The 21,474-nt window shown below is 47.8% G+C and overlaps 1 protein-coding gene across 28 annotated transcripts in view; it reads right to left on the reverse strand.

Moving 5' to 3' along the window:
* The window catches only part of TBC1D5 (TBC1 domain family member 5), a 593,124-nt gene that overhangs the window by 138,757 nt on the left and 432,893 nt on the right, over positions 1–21,474 (reverse strand). For all 28 annotated transcript variants that reach the window (XR_009595889.1, XM_060396753.1, XM_060396793.1 and 25 more), the window contains one exon: positions 4,478–4,584. Coding sequence is in view for 27 of the 28 variants with exons in the window: in XM_060396753.1 (XP_060252736.1) it covers positions 4,478–4,584 (107 nt within the window). In the remaining variant the exon portion in view is untranslated. The remainder of the gene's footprint in view (positions 1–4,477; positions 4,585–21,474) is intronic.

Genomic DNA, 21,474 nt, shown 5'->3' on the forward strand with positions numbered 1-21,474 from the left:
GTCCGTTTCACTTACTACAGGTGCAGAAAAATACCTACTGCTATAAATAAAAGAATCTATACGAGAAGTATCAGTAACTAAGACTCTACCATTTTTAAAACTAATACAGGGTACATCTCTCAGGCGGGAAGGAGGCTGAAAGACCTGGGCTCTGCTCCTGGGTCTGCTGCTGGCAAGCGGCGCGGCCTTGCGCACACCCGCAGCTGCACTCTGCCTGCTCGCGCAGGGGGAGGAGGTGCGCCAGACTCTCTCGGTTCTCTGCAGCTCTGGACTCTCACGGTCTAAGTGAAGTATACTCACTGGATTCTATGTTGTGTCTGCTTCGTTCCATGGTATCTGAGGGGAGTAACAGGTTTTCAAATAATTCTGTCTGATAGCAAACTGAAGAGCTAGATGCCCTTTAACTTCAAACTCTAGGGTCTCTTCACCGTCTTGATAAAGATGGCAGCTGACAAACAGACCACTGACCACGGCTTCTGTGGAATGTGGATATGGTGAAGGGAGGTAAAAACAGGTGAGGTGAGTGAGATCCGCCCAGATTAGAGTCAGCATTCAATTTACCGTTGTTTTCTTAAGAGCAACACTGCAGGACCAAGGCTAAAGCTATCAAATCAGAGGATCATGAGGAGAGATAACTGATAAAAGATACAAGCAAATCGCTAACCTATGATTCAGCGATTAAGCAAACTGCTCAACTAAGGTGCTGAGGGCACTCAAAGGGAAAACACCTGCTTATCTGAGCCTGGAACGGCTTCCTGGGGAAGGGAGAGCAGATGCTCGGACTCAGGAGGGGTTGAGCAGAAGCAGGGCCGGGAGCCGCTCTAGCTGGTTTGCATGCTCGCAGGCAGCTTGGCCTGGGGAAAGCCACATCCCTTAATCCCTCCGAACTGAAAAAGCAAGAGGAGACAGAACCCACTCTGCCCGACTCAGAGCTTGCAGTGAGGACCAAACCAAGCATGGCAGAGGGCTTGGAGACATGGAGGAGTATGAGCCTGCGGTCACGTTTCCAGGCCCATCATCTCAGTCTGCTAGGACGAGACGTAGTTTCCCAGAAAAGCCTACATCTGATGGAAAACAAGTAACAGCCCAGTGTCTCGAGCCCTACTACAGTCTGTCCTCAACTGAGCAGCCTCCACTGGGCCTGAGGGCTAGCGGGAGGACGAAGCGCTCCTCTGAAGGCTGACGAGGACCCAGGGAGGCCCGGAGCTGCGTGTTGATTCCTGTCTTACTGCGTCTGTCAGCAGCGCTAAGCACAACTGCCTCGTGAAGCTGGGACATGGGGAGCAAACTCCCATGCTTCAAACCTCTTCTTTCCACTAGTTTACAGAGATCTGCCTGTGTGGATATACTCACTCTGATTTCAGTGTTTCATTGCTGCTAATACACAGGAAACATTTAAAGCACTCTGATGTCTGGATTTTCAGAGGATGGGGTGGGGTACTAGCAACAACTTTTCCTCCTCTCTTTATTCCCTCCCAGGAGATACTTTGGCCACCTGATGCGAAGAGTTGACTCACTGGTAAAGACTCTGATGCTGGGAGGGATTGGGGGCAAGAGGAGAAGGGGACGACAGAGGATGAGATAGCATCACAGACTTGATGCACGTTAGTTTGGGTAAACTCGGAGTTGGTGATGGACAGGGAAGCCTGCTGCTGTTAAGTCGCTCCAGTTGTGTCCGACTCTGTGTGACTCCATAGCCCACCAGGCTCCCCCGTCCCTGGGATTCTCCAGGCAAGAACACTGGAGTGGGTTGCCATTTCCTTCTCCAATGCATGAAACTGAAAAGTGAAAGTGAAGATGCTCAGTCTTGTCCGACTCTTAGCAACCCCATGGACTGCAGCCCACAAGGCTCCTCTGTCCATGGGATTTTCCAGGCAAGAGTACTGGAGTGGGGTGCCATTGCCTTCTCTGACAGGGAGGCGTGGCGTGCTGCAATTCATGGGGTCACAAGGAGTCAGACACGACTGAACTGAACTTAACTGAAGTGAAGTGTCCATGGCCTCCTCTATGAGTTCATAATTGACATGAATTACATATCTGCTTGGGGAGTTTTAGAATATATATGTAAACTTTTTTTTTTTTTTTCCACTTGTGTCTTCAATCTTATTATATCATTAGAAGTCAGTTCTTTATGGTCAAAGGCTGCTCTGCTTGGGTGGGTTATCAGAGGCAAAGTAATTCAACACAAGAGAAGATGGAGACTCAGGACGCATGGATCTCATCAGATAACAGGATGTTTGGTAGGAGAGTCAAGACTTGAACCAGTGTCCGGATTCCTAGCTCAGGCTCCTGGCTAGACCCAGGGCCCCGCACTACGACAGACCTCCGATCAGCACTAGTGCCGAGTGACGTACTGATAAAGGCAGCGGGTCAGCATTACATACACTTAGCTAAACTCCCGCCTCGCTGAGCTGGCCATCTGAACCCCCTTAAAATGCTGCGGCTGTCTTTATTTTCCCTTACAGATGTCACCACGCCATGACCTTGCTCTAAAAAGCTTTTTCAACATGACTCCTGCCTTCTGCCCAGCTTCTCATGTCTCAGAAATACCAGATTAAGGTCCTAAATTTTGGACACTTACCTTGTTTTTACTGGGTAAGACCCTGAATGTGAAAGTGAGGAATACTGTTTTTCAGATATCTTTTTATGCTATTTTTTTTTCCTCTTAAATCTTACAGAAGAATTTAATGCTTGTAGAACTGGTTTCATTATTCTCTCTCTCCCTCTCTCTCTATATGTGTGTACACACACACACACCCTTCCTCTTTTTTAAATATTTACTTATTTGTTTGGCTGCTCTGGGCCCTAGCTGCGGACCTAGTTCCCTAAGTAGGGACTGAACCCGAACACCGTGCGTTGGGCTGCAGTCTTATCCACTGGACCACAAGAGGAAGTTCCTCTACGACCTTCTTGAGATCAAAAGCATTCTAAAATCACAGACTCTGCTAGTAACATTGATGAATTTCGTATCAGAATTCTGCAACTGTAAGTTTATAGGAAGGACAACCATATTTAGCCAGGAAAAAACTTAACAAGATGGATGGTTTACATAACAGATTCATTTCTCCTTTCAATTAAACCAAACAAATCACACAAATGGATAATTCAAATGGCTGTTTGAGCAATTTTTGTCCCATTCTGTATGACTCTAATAATTACCAGTGCTGAGCAGACAGAATTCACCATAAGTCTGTAGATCAAAACTCAGATACCTCACTGACTAGCAACTTCATTTTTTACTCCCTTTATAGATATGCCACTAATCTTGGCTATTTCATAGTAAAAATATATACTTCTACAGCCTAAATACACATAAAAATATGGGACTTTTATGTTTTTCATAGTCTGAATCCTAAACCTTACCAGAAAAAATATAAGCTACCTTATGTATCAGAGAAATGATGGATTATGTTTCTGATACATAATGAAATTTTGTGCAGGAGAAATGATATAAAAATTGTGCATGTCTGAGAAAATGGATACAGGCACAAAAAAACACAAAAACTTAAAACCAAGCAAAAAATAAATATAAGATACGCTCAAAGGTTGAAGTCAACAACTGAGGCAAGGACAGAAATCTCTCAGAATCAGGATCACGCTGGACTTGCAGGTCCACATCGATCAGACAGAGCCCTGGCAGTGGACCCGCACACAGACTGGCTCAGAGACGGCTGCACCTCGGCCAGCACAACTGCAGGAGGCCCTGCCAGAGAGCCAAGGGCAGGGTTACCACCGGCTGCCCGGCACCCGCGGCCTCCTGTCCCACACTTCCTCTCTCAGGCTCCATCCAGTATTTCTGTTTGGCTCTGAAGCATCAAGGATTCACAGTTGTTGTTTTTTTTTAGATCACTTAATGTTCTTATTTTCAAGAAATATAACATTAGTTGTAAAAGAACCCACTTTTTCTCTGGAGTGTAAAGAAAATTTTGGTGACTTAAGTTCAAATAGAGAAGCCAGTATTAAATACTCTTTAGATCTTCCCTTTATTAGGTTACTCAACCCACAAAATAAATATACATTCAGAATATGAAATAACTTAGTATTTCATTACATTATAAACTCTTAGAAAACGGGTGTTTTTTTAGAGCTCTAATGTCTTGGTCTTCATACGGTCCTCAAGGCTCTACCTGGGTCAGTTTGGGGCCTCGTGCGGGAAGCTGATGGTCACCAAGTACGGTTCCCAGCAGACACGGGTGCTCAGCCACGCCCTGGGCTCCCAAGGGAGCAGGCGGGCAGGAGGCCCTTCTGAGTGACAACAGAGCGCGCTCCCACCTCTCAGCCAGTGTCCTCTGTTTGCCCGCAGAGCTGCCAGCCCATCAGGCCTGGGAGTTTTGGCCTACGACTCTTGGGCAAATTCTTTCAGCAGGTGATTCATCTGCCATTAGGCACGTTTGACATTACGAATCCTTAGAGTCATGAGGAGACGCCAATTTTTCATCCCACTTAACACTGTGCACGTCCCACTTGGGAAGCTTACCTTTGGGTCACGAAGGAACAGAGCCTTAAGAATCAGTGAGTGAACGTCCCCGATGAGTGGGTAATGCATCAGAAGGCCAAGACAGGTCTGGTAGTTACTGGAGATCACTAAATAGAAGGGAAAAAGTAATTGAGAGGCAATTCTGTTTCAAGTATCTGGACCAGTAAGAGAAACAAAATAACTTAGGTTCAAAGAAGGTAAATCAGTAACTCAGCTGATCTGGATAAAGGGAAGCTGGCAGAAGGGATCCTTGCCGGACGGCCTCCGAAGCCGCACACTGGGCCGCACACACGATCCAGCGCACGGGCCCCAGCCTCAGGGCGGCGCTAGACCGAAGGAGCCGAGATGTGTGTGTGCGTCTGCCACGTAAATGAGGAGCATGCACGCTTACTGCCATTTATACGGCTGTATTTAAATGTCTCTACTTCGCTGCTTGGAAATAGGAGCAAAAATCTTATGAATGGGAAAGGACCAGTTTAAAATTCCCATAAAATATTATTTACCATGATTATTATACTTCGCAACTGATATATGTTCCATTTATTTTCTGTATATATAAATATTACACAGTTCAAAATTAAAGAGAATATAATTTCTTCAGATTATTTTTCTAAAGGTAATGAGGGATTTAGCAAAGATATCTATGCAGCATTTTCTTGGAGGAAAAGTGTCAAAATCATCATGGAGAAGCCTCTGTTCCTTAGACGGACATTCAGGCTTTTTCCCCAAACCAGCCTGACTACGGCCGCAGCATCAAGCAGCCTTTCCGGCCGGTCTGTGTGAACCGCTCCATTCCTTGGCCGCCCGTCTGGCCCTGCTGTCACCGCTGCGCCCGTCCGTGACGCTGATTTCGGGAGCCAGGCTGACGGCCTCCGCAGCAGGACTGTGAACAAACTTTACAGCTGCAACTTCCTGTGGTTGCAACTGAATCCTTTTTATTAATCAGAATGGTTAGTTGAAAAATATTCCACAGGAAAACAACTATAATTCACCAGAAACAATACAAGTCACAGAACAATGTTTTATGATCAGAAATAGCCTTGGTTCCTAGACTCCCTTTTTCCCTTCTTCAGTGGGAAACATCATTCCTTGCGACAGCTTCCCACCCCTCCCCCACTCCATGAGCATTACGGACCGGGCAAAATGAATAATTATAATCTACGGGAGGAACCACTTTATCATCTTCATCTCCACTGCTGATCTGACAGCTTGTAATTTCATACATCTGCTTTCATTTGTAAAGTACTCACTTATCCTACCCTTTCTGTATCTGTTCAGACTCTTCTTCCCTTAGTTGTTCATTTTATCATATTCATACTCAGTTACCTGTTGTCTTTTTTACTGTAGAATTCAAAAACCTAGGATATTCAGAATAGTGTAACATTTTCACGTATAGTTTTTTTTTTGTGATCAAACAAATATAACTTGGATAATCGATTCATTTTATAATTCATATAAAGTTATTTTCCCAAATGCTGTAATGATTATATATTAGTCACTGACCCTAGAAGAATTCTTGTGTATTTTGTGAGACAGGCAGGAGAGTTTAATGGAAATGGTTCTGGGCTCGGATTCAAAGAGGGAGCTCTCCTCCTGGGACCTCTGGTAACACTGCCTGGAGAGTAAATGACATGATCTAAACGACTGATTTATAGCAGCTGCTCAAAACTTGCTGGGAGCAACCTCTCTGAGCTCAAGTTTAGCCATTTAGAGAACAACTTTCTGATTTAAAAGAAACTGACCTGCCTACCTCACTCATTCCAACAGCTATCTGTTGAGTGCCTCATCCATGACTGGCCTCATGTTGGGAGGGGAAGCAGAGAGGAACAAAACGCCGTCCTCCCCTTGAAGAAAGCGAAAGCACAGCAGGGCCGATGCCTAACACAGGGAGCTGTGACTGCTGCCACCTCTAAGGCAAGAGGGGCCTGCCGACGCCTTCTTCATTAGGCTCTATCCCAAAAACCTCACCTGCATGCGATTCCCACGGCAGTCTGACAACAAGGGTACAGTTATTATCTCTACAGATGAGGGAACTGATCCTTGGAGAGGTTAAATCACCTGTCTGGATCACACGGTGATTTGGTGCTGAACCAAGATTTGCAATTCAAAAGTCTAGTGGAAGAGTCAGGGTTTTATTTGAAAGTCCGTTGTTTTGAAAATCAAATGACACAACAGATGCAAATAATCACTGAAAACGGAAAAGCCACCTAACATTAGTACTCTTGTGTGCGGTGCTGTGCTTAGTCACTCAGTCACGTCCAACTCTTTGCGACCCTGTGGTCTGCAGCCCACCAGGCTCCTCTCTTCACGGGATTCTCCACGCAAAAACACTAGAGTGGGTAGCCTTTTCCCTTCTCTAGGGGATCTTTCCAACCCAGGGATCGAACCCAGGTCTCCTGCATTGCAGGCAGATTCTTTACCGTCTGAGCCACCAGGGAAGCCCAAGAATACTGGAGTGGGTGGCCTAGCCTTTTTCCATGGGATCTTCTCAACCCAGGAATCAAACTGGGGTCTCCTGCATTGCAGGCAGATTCTTTACCAGCTGAGCTACCAGGGAAGCCCACAGTAAGTGTAAATAGCTTGGAAGATCAGCATAACCCAGTCTGTAAAGCATCTTGACACAGGCACTTGTTTGGAGGAACCAGGGCAACAGTCCTCTGTTACTACAACTTGAGAAAACTTTTGAAACTATGAGAAGTTAGATACTATGTTTTACAAATACAAATGCATTTTATAAAATAAGAGTGCTAAATAACGTACTAACATTCTTCTTGCGTAACAAATGAGGGCATTAAGGCTCTTCCTCCCATTTCTCCCATCCATCCACCCACCCATCCATCCATCACTGAATGTAACCAACGCTTCCTCAGCAGTTACTAACTCCTGGCCCGGGCAGCAGCACTAGGGACATGGTGGAGAGTGAGTCTGAACTCTGAAAGGTGGCAGAACACGCTACCCTGAAGTATGGCTGTAGGTAGTTCAGGACGTGCCACCCCACCGTAGGCCACTCTGGTACATTGATTATTTTGAGCTGGAGGCACTTGGAACCAGCAAGTGCAGCGAGAAGCTTTCTCTGAACTCCTCTTACCGCTAACTCCCATAAATGCTTGAAAAGGAACTCAGCTGTCACAAGTCCCTCCAGACAAACCTTGTCACAAAGATACCTTCCATTTATTCTTCTCAGGGTCCATTCATCTGTCCTAAAATTCATTTACTCTCCCCTAAGAGGGCTACACTCCCTTTTCCTGTCTCTATTAAGTTGGTATTTAATCCTGAAATCCAAAGCCATCTCTTTGAGGGTCGCTCATTATCCCCTGGGTATCTCCCGTATACATGTGAGCTATATGCAGTAATCAACTTTCTTGTCTCTCTGTTAACTTTGGTTAAAAGAATCCCAGAGTAAAACCCAAATGAGCAGAGGTAAGTTTCCCCTCCCTCTTGCCCCCTGCTTTCAGATAATGACATCTCCAGTTTACTAATGAAAACTTGTATTTCCAGAGCATTTTTCATTTGTAATTATGTGCCAGAAGTGTTGAATAACTGAGGCCAATTTAGCATATGTAACAGAGAAAAATGCAAGCTTTTAAGATGTACAGTAGAAATCTGATAGGATGACAATTTAGTTTTGATCTTTATAGCAAACTTTTTCCTAACCTGAAAAACGCGCCCACCACACTGTTCCTTCTCGTGTTAACTCAGCCAGAGCAGGACAACGACACAAGCCAAAGGGTGAAAAAGAAGAGAAGGTCAGGCTTCGCTATGCACCTGCGACTGCAACCAGGGACGATCACACGCTTTTTATTCTTCAGTTCATGAACGTGGTGTGGACTGCATGGACTGATCTTCAGATACTGGAAAATCCTTGTATCCCTGGGATAAGTCCCTTTTGATCATGGGGCACGGTCCTCCTAACGCACTGTTAGCTTGGTCCGCCAGGGCTCTGTTGCACTCTCTTGCCTCTGTGTTCATCAGTGATACTGGCTTGTAGTTTTCTGGTGGGATCTTCCTCCGGTTCTGGTGTCAAGGTGGGGGTGGTCTCACAGAGTGAGCTTGGGAGCATTCCCTCTTCTGCAGGTTTTTGAAACAGTTTCAGAAGGACAGGTGCCAATGAGTCTCTAAATGTTTGCACACGCACACAAGGATGCACATGCTTTAAGAAAGAAGGCCCGAAGCCACACCCTGAAGGGCTTCGTTACGGAGCGCTAAGACAAAAGTGAGTGGTACCTAGGAAACCTGTGGAATCTGAAATTGGATGGTTTAGATTAGAGCTGCATCAGAATGGTGGCTGGTCATTTACTGTGTGTGAATCCAGGCAAGTAGCCTAACCTCACTAAACCTGTATCCCTCTCACGTATAGACAGTGCTTACCCTACCTGCAGGGCTTCCAACAGAATGGTAGGAATGTGAGTCGTGTGCTTCCTCACCTGGCTTGTCTGTTGCTAAACAAATAGGACTTCCTTCACCCTGGTGGCTCAGCTGGTAAAGAATTCGCCTGCAATGGCCTACAACTATTCTGGAATGGTTCTATGGGAGCTGGTTTAAATAGTTTCTCTGCAGTAACAAACAAAAAAGTAATGGGGACCTTTAACTTACATATAAGTCGAGGTTAACTGTACTTATAACTGAAAAATTTTGAAGTGAAAGATATTCAAATTATTTAACTTCATATTTAGATATACCTTCCCAAGGTAACAAGATGGGCTAAGAACTACTATTTCTAAATTTTTTAAAGTCATAAGCACAAATAATGTGCCTGGCAACTTGCCATGTGCAACTACACCCCAGCCCTGAAACTAAATCCTCCACCCATACCCACATTACTCATCTCACCCTCATGAAGCTATATCAAAGTTTTTGGTTAGAACAATTTTTTGTTTTCATTTTTATATTATATCGTAATTACTCTTCTTTCTTCTAGAGCCGCTTTTCTTTCCTGTAGTTTATAACTGCCTGCCTTTACATTTGCTTTGTTACGTATATATTTGTGTGCTTAATCACTCAGTGTGTCTAGTCAAGGCTATGGTTTTTCCAGTGGCCATGTATGGATGTAACAGTTGGACTATAAAGAAAGCTGAGCGCTGAAGAATTGATGCTTTTGAACTGTGGTGCTGGAGAAGACTCTTGAGAGTCCCTTCGACTGCAAGGAAATCCAACCAGTCCATTCTGAAGGAGATCAGTCCTGAGTGTTCATCGGAAGGACTGATGCTGAAGCTGAAACTCCAATGCTTTGGCCACCTGATGCAAAGAACTGACTCATTGGAAAAGACCCTGATGCTGGGGAAAGATTGAAGGCGGGAGGAGAAGGGGACAACAGAGGAGGAGATGGTTGGATGGCATCAACAATTTGATGGACATGAGTTTGAGTAAACTCCGGGAGTTGGTGATGGACAGGGAAGCCTGGCATGCTGCAGTCCATGGGGTCGCAAAGAGTTGGACAAGACTGAGTGACTGAACTGAACAGGGTCAGTCATGTCTGACACTGTGATCCCATGGACTGCAGCCAGGCTCCTCTGTCCGTGGTACTGGAGTGGGTTGCCATGCCCTTCTCCAGAGCATCTTCCAGACCCAGGGATCAGACCCTGGTCTCCCGCACCACAGGCGGATTCCTCACTGTCTGAGCCACCAGGGAAGCCCTGGCTGCTGGACAGACGCTGGTTAGCAGAATGTACGTGAGGCCTCTCCATCCTCGTGGACACAGAATCAGGCAGCCGCCATGTCTGGGGCGGACGGTCATCATACTCTAGGGAGTCTGTCGGTTGTGCTAGTCAACAAGTTGGAAAATTTGGAGGCTTCTGTCTTTACAAACTCACTGTGATGGAAACAACAGAAACTTCTAGAATGAAAGAGGCTGCAGTCTGGCAGCTTGGAGCTAAATCCAGCTGGAGAACTGTTTAACTTGCAGTATTTAAAATTTTTTTGATCAGTTCCTGGTATTTAAAAATGAGAATGCTCCTCAGGAAAATGCAGGTTTCATAAAAATCTTAGGAGCTGGTAACCCTGGTCTAGCATTCCCGCGTGGCAACAAGCAGCTGAAGCTGCACGGGCGTGCCCTTCACAGGGGGCTTGGCCCTTCACTTTGCTAGGGCTCACTGCTCCCAGCGGTCGGACGTCACTCGTGACTGACTGTATACAGTCACGTACACACTTAAGATGAACTCGATGCTGCCACAGTCATATACACCTCTCCTGACAGTCTGGCTTTTCTCCTGAGGAGATTGCTCGCGAGGCCCGGGTCCGCCCCTCTGAGGACGCCCTTCGCCTCTTGCCTGTGTGGTGTTCCTGCTCCCCAGAGCCCTGAGCCACGTCTTTCTTGCTTCACACCCTCAGTTTGCTGGAGCACATCCCTCCAAAAGCTCTATGCTCCCAAGATGAATTTTTTAAAACCTCTGTTTGAAAGATTTGGACTTTAGTTAACAGTCTGGTTAGATAGAATTCTCTAGGTTGGGAATATTCTTCCCTCAGGATATTGGTACCACTGCTTTAGAGTTTCTTGGTTTCCAGCTGCAAAACCTCAAACCATTTCAATTCCTAATCCCTTCTGAGATCTGTGTTCTCTTCTCCTCCCCAACATCTTGCTCTGTAAACTAATAATTAATACCTTGGTTTGCATCTGTTTTCATATGTTATGGGCCCTTTCAATCTAGAAACTCAAGTTCTTTTTGTTCAACTAGAAAGTTCTCTGTGTATCTTTGATGACTTTCTCCCTTCTACTCTTCATTTTGAGTTTGTTATTCCATCCTTTTTTTTTTTTTTTTTTTTTTTTTAAGAAATCACTTAGCTAGATGTTGGATCTCTTGGCCTGGTCCTCTTAATTTTCTTTATTTTCTGCTTCATGTGCTTCTTTCTGAGACACTTTTCCACTTTTATATTCCAGACACCTATTTTTATATTTTAACTTCTAATTAATTCTCCTTTGAACTATGTATTTCCTAGGTCTCTGAGAAGTGTTCTCCCCGCCACAAAGGCTCTGTGGCCTCCAAACTGGTCTTTTCCTGGCTGTGTTTTTTAGATCTCTGCTTTCATTTTGATGCTCTCCTCAGAGGCGTGGTGTTTGGGGCTCCCTGTTCCCCTGTCGGTGGGGGAAAGTCTAAAGGTGTCTTGAAGCCAGCTGTGTGTGCATGGGTGGGTGGGTCTGTGAATGCTGAGGGTTGACCAAGGTCACTCTGGCCATCCCTGAGCCTCTTCTCTTGTGCTAACTAGATTCCTTCAGAGAACATTCTCCCAAACTCTTCCTAGAGGGAGACAAACTGGCTTCAATGTCCTGAGAAAGAAGGCCAGTGGTTCCAGGTCACTGAAGTTCCCCAGGGCCCTGGCTCAGACCCCCTTCACTACACTGTCCACAGAGGGCAGATCCTGAAGGCCGGAGATCCGCATGTCTGCCTCTTAGACTTTCAACCAGTTCTCATTTTTCAGTCTTAACTCTCTGCCTCCTCCTACCAACTTCCAGAAGCACCTAGCACTGCCAATTTCCACACTTTTGGAAATTTTACGGGTTATTTCCTGGCTTTCTCCATGATCAATTTTGAATTTCACTTTCCTGGACATGCTAAGTCAGTTATCATTCACCCATCTGTTTCCCTGCTTCCAAAACCGCCATAATTTTCTTCCTAATTCTCTGCATCCTATGGGTTTATGCTATTTCAATAGGGTCTCAGGAGCAAAGAAGGCAAATGCAGGATCTTAATAGAACACCTCATGTCTGATATCCTTGTCATTTTAATGACACTTCTACTGAGCACCTGGGCAAGTGAACTGAAGGAAAAGAAGAATCTAGGTGGGGAGGCACCTGCATGGAGAAATGGGGAACTAAGCAGCTGGGAGGCAGAGACCACCATCTCCCTCTCGCTCTGCGCCAGCGAGCACGGCCTGTGTACACAGGCCTGCAGGACTGTGTACATTCTCCTTTGGTAGCAACACAGGCACACGGAAGCTTGAGCAGTTCTGGGTAAGAGTGCAGCGATGCATGCAATTCTGCTGGCTTTGCCCGTAAAAGGTGCCCTAGAGTTCCTGAATCCATCGTCACGCTGCTTTCTAGGGCTAGAGAAAACTGGAACAGCAGTAAGTACGTGGAAGGTATTCGTTTCATAGAAGGCCAGAATGGGGTATCAACTATTAATTTTGAATATGGAATAGGATTTGACTAGGAAATTAATTCTCCCTTCCTATCTCTATTCCTAGAGCTGTATAGATTATTTTGAGGCAAAAAATAAACATTAAAAAGACAGTGTGACACACGAGAACGCCCCAAATCCAAAACACTGACACCATCGATGCTAGGGTCGACGCAGAACAAGACTTTCCTGCCTTGCTGGCAGAACAAGACTTTCCTGCCTTGCTGGTGGGGATGCAAAGTGGTACAGCCATTCTGGAAGACAGCCGTGTGTTTTCCAGGCAAAGGGAAGGGCAGGACAGTTAATTTTGTGTTTCCAACTTGACCAGCCTAAAGCATGCCCAGACAGCAGGTAAAACATTATTTCCGGGTGTGCCCTTGAGTGTGTGGGAGAGAAAAGCCTGGACTCAGCGGACCGAGTGAAAAGATCCAGCATCACCAGGGAGGGGGCATCATCCTGTGTGCAGGAAGCCTGATGGAACGACAAGCAAAGAAGGTGGGCTCCTTCCCTCCTGCCCCCGATACTGGAGCTCCGGGATCTCAGGCCTTGGGATCCTGGCACTTACACCACCAGCCGCCTGCTTCTCAGGGCTTCAGATTGGGCTGAATTATGCCACTGGCTTTCCTGGTCCCCAGCTCGCAGGCGGCAGATTGTGGGGCTTCCAGGCCTCTATAACTGTGTCCATAGACTCCTGTAAGGAGTCTCCTCTTCTCTCTCTCTCTCTATATATATATATTCTACTGGTTCTTTTTCTCTGAAGAGGCCTAAAAGCAAAGGCTTCTGCTGACAAGCCTCCTGGGGCAAACTGCCCTCCCCACAGTGGCCTGGGGCCGAGGCAGTACACTGGGCTCCCGGAGAGGCTCCGCACGGCGGCCTGGGGCCTAGCCGGTGACCTGGAGGCTCCCCACGGCGGCCTGGGGCCGAGCCAGTGAACTGCCCTGCCCTAGAGGCTCTGCACAGCGGCCTGGGGCTGAGCCGGTCCCCGAGAGGCTCTGCACAGCGGCCTGGGGCTGAGCTGGTCCCTGAGAGGCGCCCCACAGCAGCCTGGGGCGGAGCCGGTGACCTGGACTCCCCGAGGCGCTGCGGTCGCGGTCCCAGGCCAACGCTCTGGTGTTGGCCTTCTGCGCACTTCCGCTGGGTCTCCGCAGCGGAGGCGCTGGGCAGTGGGCCTCTGCCAGGACCTCCTGCTGGGCGCGGGGCAGGAAACCACGGAGACCCTTTCCCCCAGGGACTGAGTGCCCAGCACTCTTCCAGCCCTGGCCTCTCCGCCTCCCCAGTGGGGTCCTGGCTTAGAAGGGAGGCGGGGCTGAACCTGTGGAGCAGGGAGGGCCTTCCGGGCAGGGAAGTACTCTGTGTCCTGCTACAGTGGCGGCCACACCCACGGAGAGTCCAGCCCGAGAGCGGCCGGAGGGTCAAGACCGGCATTTGGGCGTTTGTGATGTGTGCTCTGGTGAGGGATGCGGGCCCCACAGTGGGGTCTGTGGGTGGGAGGGTGAGTGTGTATGGGACGCTCTCTGTACTTTCCACTCAATTTTGCAGCAGGCCAAAACAGTCTCTAAAAAATAAAGTCTGTTTTATTAAAAAATGTAAACAAAAAACAAGACAATATGTTATTCTGGTATATCAACCTATGTTAATGAAATACAGAAGATTTAAAAACTATTATAAAACATAAAGTAATACAAATGATACATTTATAATCCAAAGGGTACACTGATATCTACATCTGAGATGGTCAATATTTACTGTCTGAGCAGGAAGAGAGCTGGATGTCAGGAGCTGCTTCAACATCCCTTCAAAAATAAGACCCCAATTTGTGCTTTGGTACAAACTCTGAGGCACAACACTGTGATTTGGGAGAGTCTTTACTTCTAGTTCCCAAAGGCTTCCAATGAAAAGCTTTACAAGCTTTTCCAGAAGACAAAATATATTCAATTTGTGGTTGAAATAAAGTGCATTTTGACATCAGTATAATGTTGAACATGCTTTTAAGGAGGAAACAGAGAAACAGAAATTCTAGGGTAGGACAGATGGACAGACTGGCAGATAGACAGATACTGGCTGAGGAGGAAGGGGAGACCTAAAATGAAATAAAAAGAAGCAATGTTTTAAACCGCAAGAGGACATAACTGTCACTCCAGGCTGGGCCAAGAAATGACTGAGGAGACGGCTACAGAAAAATTACAGTGCTGGCTGAAAACGAGGCAGGGAGTGGACTCCAGTGCCAAGAGGAAACTTTTCCATTTACAAAGTGTTCAGGCAGAGAGTTAATTAAAACAGACAATAAACACGTGTGAGATACTTTCTGGTTAGGAAGTTTACTGCTAAATGGATTTGATTATAGTGTTTCAGCTATTAATACCATTTACAGGACAAATAAAAGGTATGTTACTTTATAAATTAAAGAAAATGTTTTCCTTTGACACTAGTAAAAATAAAATTTAAATAAATAAAAGATGCAGAAAATTTTAGAATTTAATTTAAAAGTAGACAATGCTTCCTTTAAAAAAGCCAAGCTGGAAAGAGCTCCCGGCACGTGTCCTTTTAGCAGCGGCGGCACAGGGATCCACGCCCCCACCCCAGACTCGAGAGCGCCCTCCCGTGGCGGCCACCGACGGCACTGACTGAGCGGGGGCAGAGGCAGAGGCAGAGGCAGAGGCCTCAAGGGGCAGGCAAGAACCGTAACATCGGCCTTGGTTCCGAGGAGCTGCTGAGAAGACGCGGTTTCCCCGCGCCGTGAACGCCGTCTCTCCCGAGTGGCCCCGGCATGCGCACAGGAAGGAACAGAAGGACAGTGGAAGTGCTATTGAGCGGCCCTGACTGAAACCTCACAGGACCGCAAAAGCGGGGGGTCAGAGGGGGCCGGGATGGTCCAGGAGGGTTGATGGAAAGGCTTCTTTGTCCCAGGTGTGAAAACAGAAGCAAGATCTAGGGAGGTGAGGCCAGGAGAAGGAGAGGACCACGTGAGGGACTTACAGTATGAACTCAGTCAGTAAAAATTAAAAAAAAAAAAAAGTGTGATGAGAGCTGCTGCTGCGGAGTCGCTTCAGTCGTGTCCGACTCTGTGCGACCCGACAGACGCAGCCACCCACCAGGCTCCCCCGTCCCTGGGGTTCTCCAGGCAGGAACACTGGAGTGGGCTGCCATCTCCTTCTCCAATGCATGCACGCATGCTAAGTCGCTTCAGTCGTGTCCGACTCTGTGCAAACCCACGGACAGCAGCTCACCAGGCTCCCCTGTCCACGGGGTTCTCCAGGCAGGAACACTGGAGTGGGCTGCCATCTCCCTCTCCAGTGATGAGAGCAGGGCTGTTTTAAACCATTACAGGAGTAATGATTCATGATTACATTTCCTTATTCCTCACCTTTACATCTGCATGTAATCTTAATCCACATAATTCAGCCAACAATCCACAAGGCACTTTTTATAGCACATAAGAAAGTAAAAATGATTAAAATATTTGGAAACAATCTATCTATAATAATTCTACAAGTTTTGTTTGAAGAACAGCCATCTGACATCATTTCAAAGGTTAAATTTTAAAATCTCTGCAGGTGATATTCATATTGCCTTTTTTTTTTTCAATGTGAAATTTTACTTTTACTTAATAACATCAGGGTAGGGTCTGCGATAAGGAAACGGTGATGTGAGGACCAGCCTACCTAAACACAGAGGCTGGGCTCCATCTCTGAGGCCTCAAAAAGAACATGTTGGTTCTAAGATTTATCTAGAATTTGTTAAGTGGTTGTATTATACTTCTCTAACTTTCAAAGAAAATGAAAGCTTTGATCAAGGTGAATAAAGAAACAAATTAAATATGAGATGCTTGTATGAAATGAGTAGAAAGAGCATTAAGCAAGGGCGCTGAGATCTAACCCCGCAGACCGAGTGTGCCTGTTTTCAGCCCCTTGACTGTCAAGGGCACCGGATTAACTTGCTAGGGCCGCTTAACGAAGTACTGGACGGTACAGAACGACAGAAATGCACTGCCAGTGCCGGAGTCGGGAAGTCCAAATCTAGGTGGGCAGGGCCCTGGCCCCTCTCATACCCACGGAGAGGACCCTCCCTGCCTCCTGCGGTCTCCCGTGTTGGAGGGTTCGCTCCTCCTGAGGGCTCCCGGGATACTCTGCTGGGCCTCTCTTGCAGCCTCTGGAAGCAGCTGGAAGCCCCTGCCTCACCCTGGCATGCATCCCTTCACTCTGCCCTGCCTTCACAGGTGTCATTCTCCTGGGCATGCTCACACTGTCTCCTCTCGGTGCAGCTCTGTGTCCAGACCATCACCTTACCTCCTGCGTCAGTCCTGTCCACTCCAGTGGGACCACATCTTAACCCATCCCATCTGCAACCATCTGTCTCCAAGCAAGGTCACCCTCTGGACTGCTAGGGGTTAGGGTTGCCAGCACAGCTCTGCACGGATAACATTCAGTCCCTAACAGGCCGCATTACCTGAGCCTGTAAAGTCAGGACTGGGACCAGACACACTGCATCTTCACTGGTGTGTGTGTGTGTCTCTGTGTCTGTATGTGTGTGTGTGTGTCTCTGTGTGTGTCTCTGTGTGTGTCTCTGTGTGTGTGTGTCTCTGTGTGTGTGTGTCTCTGTGTGTGTCTCTGTGTGTGTGACATGTTCCTTCGAGAAGATGAGGAAGGCTAGACACCTTTGACTCAGAGAAGCACCCGCCTAACTGATTTTCTGAACAGCATCAGGTGGTCACAGGCGCTCCCCAGCCCCCCTGACCCCAGGAGGTGCGGGCCTCGAGGAGGCAGCCCGATCACTGAAGGTCTTTTAGTTTCTTGGAGAGCAACACCGAGCTACAAACACAGCACCTACAGCTGCCAAAGGCTCGTGAGACGCCCAGAGCCTCGCCCGGTGCTGCTCCCTCCCAAGGCTCTGGTGAGCGAGCTTGGGAATGGCTGGGTGCAGAGGTGCGACCGCACGCCGGGTGCCCTGGGCGAGGCATCACAAGTTAGAGCCCACCGGAGGGAAAGAAGCCTGCAGCCTGCGTTCCCTCTGAGTGCTTGGTGGCTGTGACTCCTCCTCCCCGGGTTCGGACCCTCCCCTCAGCACCGCCTCCTTTCCCCGCGCTGGCCCCCTCCTGCTCCCGTCTCCCTCGGGTTGCTCTTCTGAAGGACGAGGCCTCTCCCTTCGCGCCTCACCCTCCCGGCCACGCCACTCCCGCAACCTCCGGAGGATGGCCAGGGTGCGGGCCTCCAAACCACTGCTTCCCCCAGTCTCTGAGAGACCCCCATCCTCCGGAGGTCACGCCACGCCTCCACTTCCAGCTGGCCCCGTCCTCACTGTCACGGATACACCACACGGCCGGCAAACAGAAGGCACTCAATAAACCCTGGCTGGCTGGCTGAGGCGTTGATAAAGGAGCGATGCTCTTCTGCACTGATCTGACCGCTCCTCGCCAGGCGCACCGTGCTGGTCTACACCGCTGCCTACCGTGGTTCTCTACAAAGCGTCCCTGGAGGCCCAAACCAGACTCGCAGCTCCCTCCCAATCCTCCGATCCGTGACTTCCTGCCCTTCACAGACTGCCCGCGGGTCACACCCCGACCTGCTCCATGCCCTCCTGTCTGCCCACCCCCTGTGGTGCTTTAGCTCTGTACACCCGGCAGCCCTCGGAGGCTCTGAGGTCCGCCCTCTGGTGGGTTGAGCTCTGAGGGTTCTATGCCCCCGGCAGCCCTCCGGGGCTCTGAGGTCCTGCTGGTCTTTCCCACCAGTCTCCCTCCCGGCCTCCTCCTCCTAACCAGCTCCCTGACAGCGCACTCAGCACCCCCACCCACCTGCCTCCCTGCAGCCGGGCGTGCACCTAGCTTGAGGCCTGGATCACTGTTCGCCTCTGCAGATCCTGCCCCTCAAGAATCGCGGGTGCCAGCGCCCAGGGTGTCCCCACAGGCTCCCTGACAGCTCCGGGGGCTGGCGCGAGTTCCTGGGCAGCTGCCCCCACAACTCCCGGTCCCAGCCCTGCCCCACCCTGCTCACACAGACAGCGGGTTTCATCCTTTATCAGGCGCTGAGTGACCCTGCCAGCCACTGTCTCCAGCACCTCCTTCCACGGACTCCTGATACCACGCCACTGCCTCTAGGCCCTTGTTTCTTCCATTATTTCCCCCAAAAATATGTGTCAGGAGGACTACTATGCACTGGGTCCAGTTCTATAAGCTGGGATATGGAGGCTCCCCAAGACAGACTGGGGAGTGGAGGAGGCGGTGCTTAGAACCAGCGATAAACAATGAAACTTTCAATAACATGAATCCTCCCCACGGAGCAGGACTGAAGTACTAGCACTGATCCCTGAAGGAAAAGCTCGACTGGCTTGAGAAGCACCCTCTCTGCCAGCTCTCCACACCTCTGGGTGCTGGGACCCCCTCCCTCTACAGAAAGTGAAAATGAAGTCTCGCTCAGTCGTGTCTGACCCTCAGCGACCCCATGGACTTCGGCCTTCCAGGCTCCTCCATCCATGGGGTTTTCCAGGCAAGAGTACTGGAATGGGGTGCCACTGCCTTCTCCGTCAAACCGTCCTTGCCCTCCACTGACCTCTAACTGCAACCATCTTCTTCCCTTCCCTGTGGACTTTTCTAAAGATGGCTCTGCACATGCCAGCTGCACGCTCTTCCCCCCTCAGCTGCTTCTAGTTGGAAACGGAACGTGCACACGAGACGAGAGGAGTGCAGAAGAGGCTGCTGCAGCCCCGGGCTGCCCAGTTGCTCACCACCTAGCGCGACCCAGCCTCCACTCCCCCAGTCCATGGAACCGCTTTGGAAAGGTCTCCAGTGACTGCCCCCCCCCCACCCCGCCCCGTCCACAGGTGCACTTTCCCAGCCTTACCTGACTGTGCCTCCGCACTCCTGGCCCGGTACCTCCCTGACGCCATGAAACAGCTTCGAGGCGTCACAACACAAGCTCTTCCTTTCCCGGAGCCTCTTAAATACTCACGCTGCAGACCCCTCTCTCACTCACCTGCGTCTACAGCATTTTTTCGGGTCACACGCCTGCCCAGAGGGGAGCCTGGCGCCTCTCCTGAACTCTCCTGCTGCCTCCTCCACCGCAGGACCAGAAACATCAGCCTTCAACCAGCCACGTTCTCCCAGACTGTGTCCTACTGGTTCCTGCCATTACTAGGCCTACTAATTAATGTTTCCTACTAGTTGGTAAACTTCCTAAGGACAGGGGCAGTGCCCCTTAAATACTTCACAAATAGTCATCCTATTTTTAGGAAGTCTCGCCCATTGTTATGATTTAAACAAGCAAACTAAAATAACTAGGAATTTATAAAATAAACAGCTTCATTACCTCTATGTTTCTTTCACTCGTGTCTACGTGTTCTATAAGGTCTTAAACATGGACAAAGGCTTCGGCTGTCCCAAATTGCCAAGTTTTCTGAAATTAATTCTTAAAAGCAGATCTTAGGCTAGGAAACATGGTGATTAAAAATATGGTTGTGATTTACAATAGTTAACGAAAGAGTAAATATTTAGTTAAGACTATAGAAAATCAGAATAGATTTCAATAGTTGTCTGGCTTGAAAAATTTTTTGAAAATATCATCCAAAAGTAATTTTTTAAATAAAGGAGGCTTCTCATTCCTTTTGTTTTTCATGTAGTCCGTTCAGTCACTCAGTCGTTCTTGTCTGACTCTTTGTGACCCCGTGGACTATAGCACGCCAGGCCTCCCTGTCCATCACCAACTCCTGGAGCTTTCTCAAACTCATGTCCATTGAGTCGGTGATGCCATCCAACCATCTCATCCTCTGTCATCCCCTTCTCCTCCTGCCTTCAATCTTTCCCAGCATCAGGGTCTTTCCAATGAGTCAGTTCTTTGCATCAGGTGGCCAAAGTACTGGAGTTTCAGCTTCAGCATCAAGTCCTTCCAATAAATATTCAGGACTGATTTCCTTGTTTTTCATTACTTATACTTTATAAAAATCACAGTATTTTTCAGTGGGAGATTAGCGTTAAATATCCTAAAATCTATCCAAACATTCTCCTCTACTTCCTAGGTTATTTCCTCTTATGATTTCCATGTTCTTACTCAGAAAGAAAGAATTTTCTACTTTGTATGTCAAAACCCAAACTATCTGGCCTTCAAGGCACAGAATAAAATGACAAGATTTGGATAAAATGTGGTGCTCCCGTCATTTATTCATTCAAGTAATTTGGGAGGAATTTTAAAAGTATAAGCTAGAATTTAAAGACTATTATTAGTTTTACCAGAGGGATAACAACAGCATCTGGCACAGCTGAACTCTAATGAATGAACAGAGAACCACACAGCAATCTCACAGTCAAGATTATGAATGGCGCCAAATAGTCTTATGTTCTTCTGACAAAGCCCCACTCTTACAGTAGTTTTTTATCTCCTACTTTGTCACCGCTTTGTGCAAACATTCCTAATTACATTTTGGCTTACCAATCTGGTTTTGTGAATTCTTCCTTTTGAAAAGGAAAACAATTTGAGGTAGTCTGAAATTTAAAACATGCTCTGCTTTTCTCTTCAAGCTGAGGATTATCAGACTATTCCAAAGGGGCAGGCCCAGGCTTTCCAGCTAGGCAAGCACCCAAAGGTAGACCATATGAGACAGGAATACATCTGCCACTGGGCACCCCACTGAGAAATACGTCTGGTCAAAATTTAACTAAGAAGTTAGAGTATCTTTAAATGCAATATTTATTTTTTATTGGCAAGTTGTTGACACTATAAAAACAGCTCCTATCTTCTGATAAATATTCTTGAATATTCCCTACCTGTCAGAAGGTGGAGCTCTAAACATATCTGAAACACTGGCTTTTTCTATGCATGCTTCACAAATGTGTGTAATGACGAGATCAAAGCAGGAGGAGAGTCTTTAGAAAAATGGTTCTGAAGAATATTCCAATTCTCT

Source organism: Ovis aries, chromosome 1 (assembly GCF_016772045.2).
Source record: "Ovis aries strain OAR_USU_Benz2616 breed Rambouillet chromosome 1, ARS-UI_Ramb_v3.0, whole genome shotgun sequence".
Classification (NCBI taxonomy): Eukaryota; Metazoa; Chordata; class Mammalia; order Artiodactyla; family Bovidae; genus Ovis; species Ovis aries.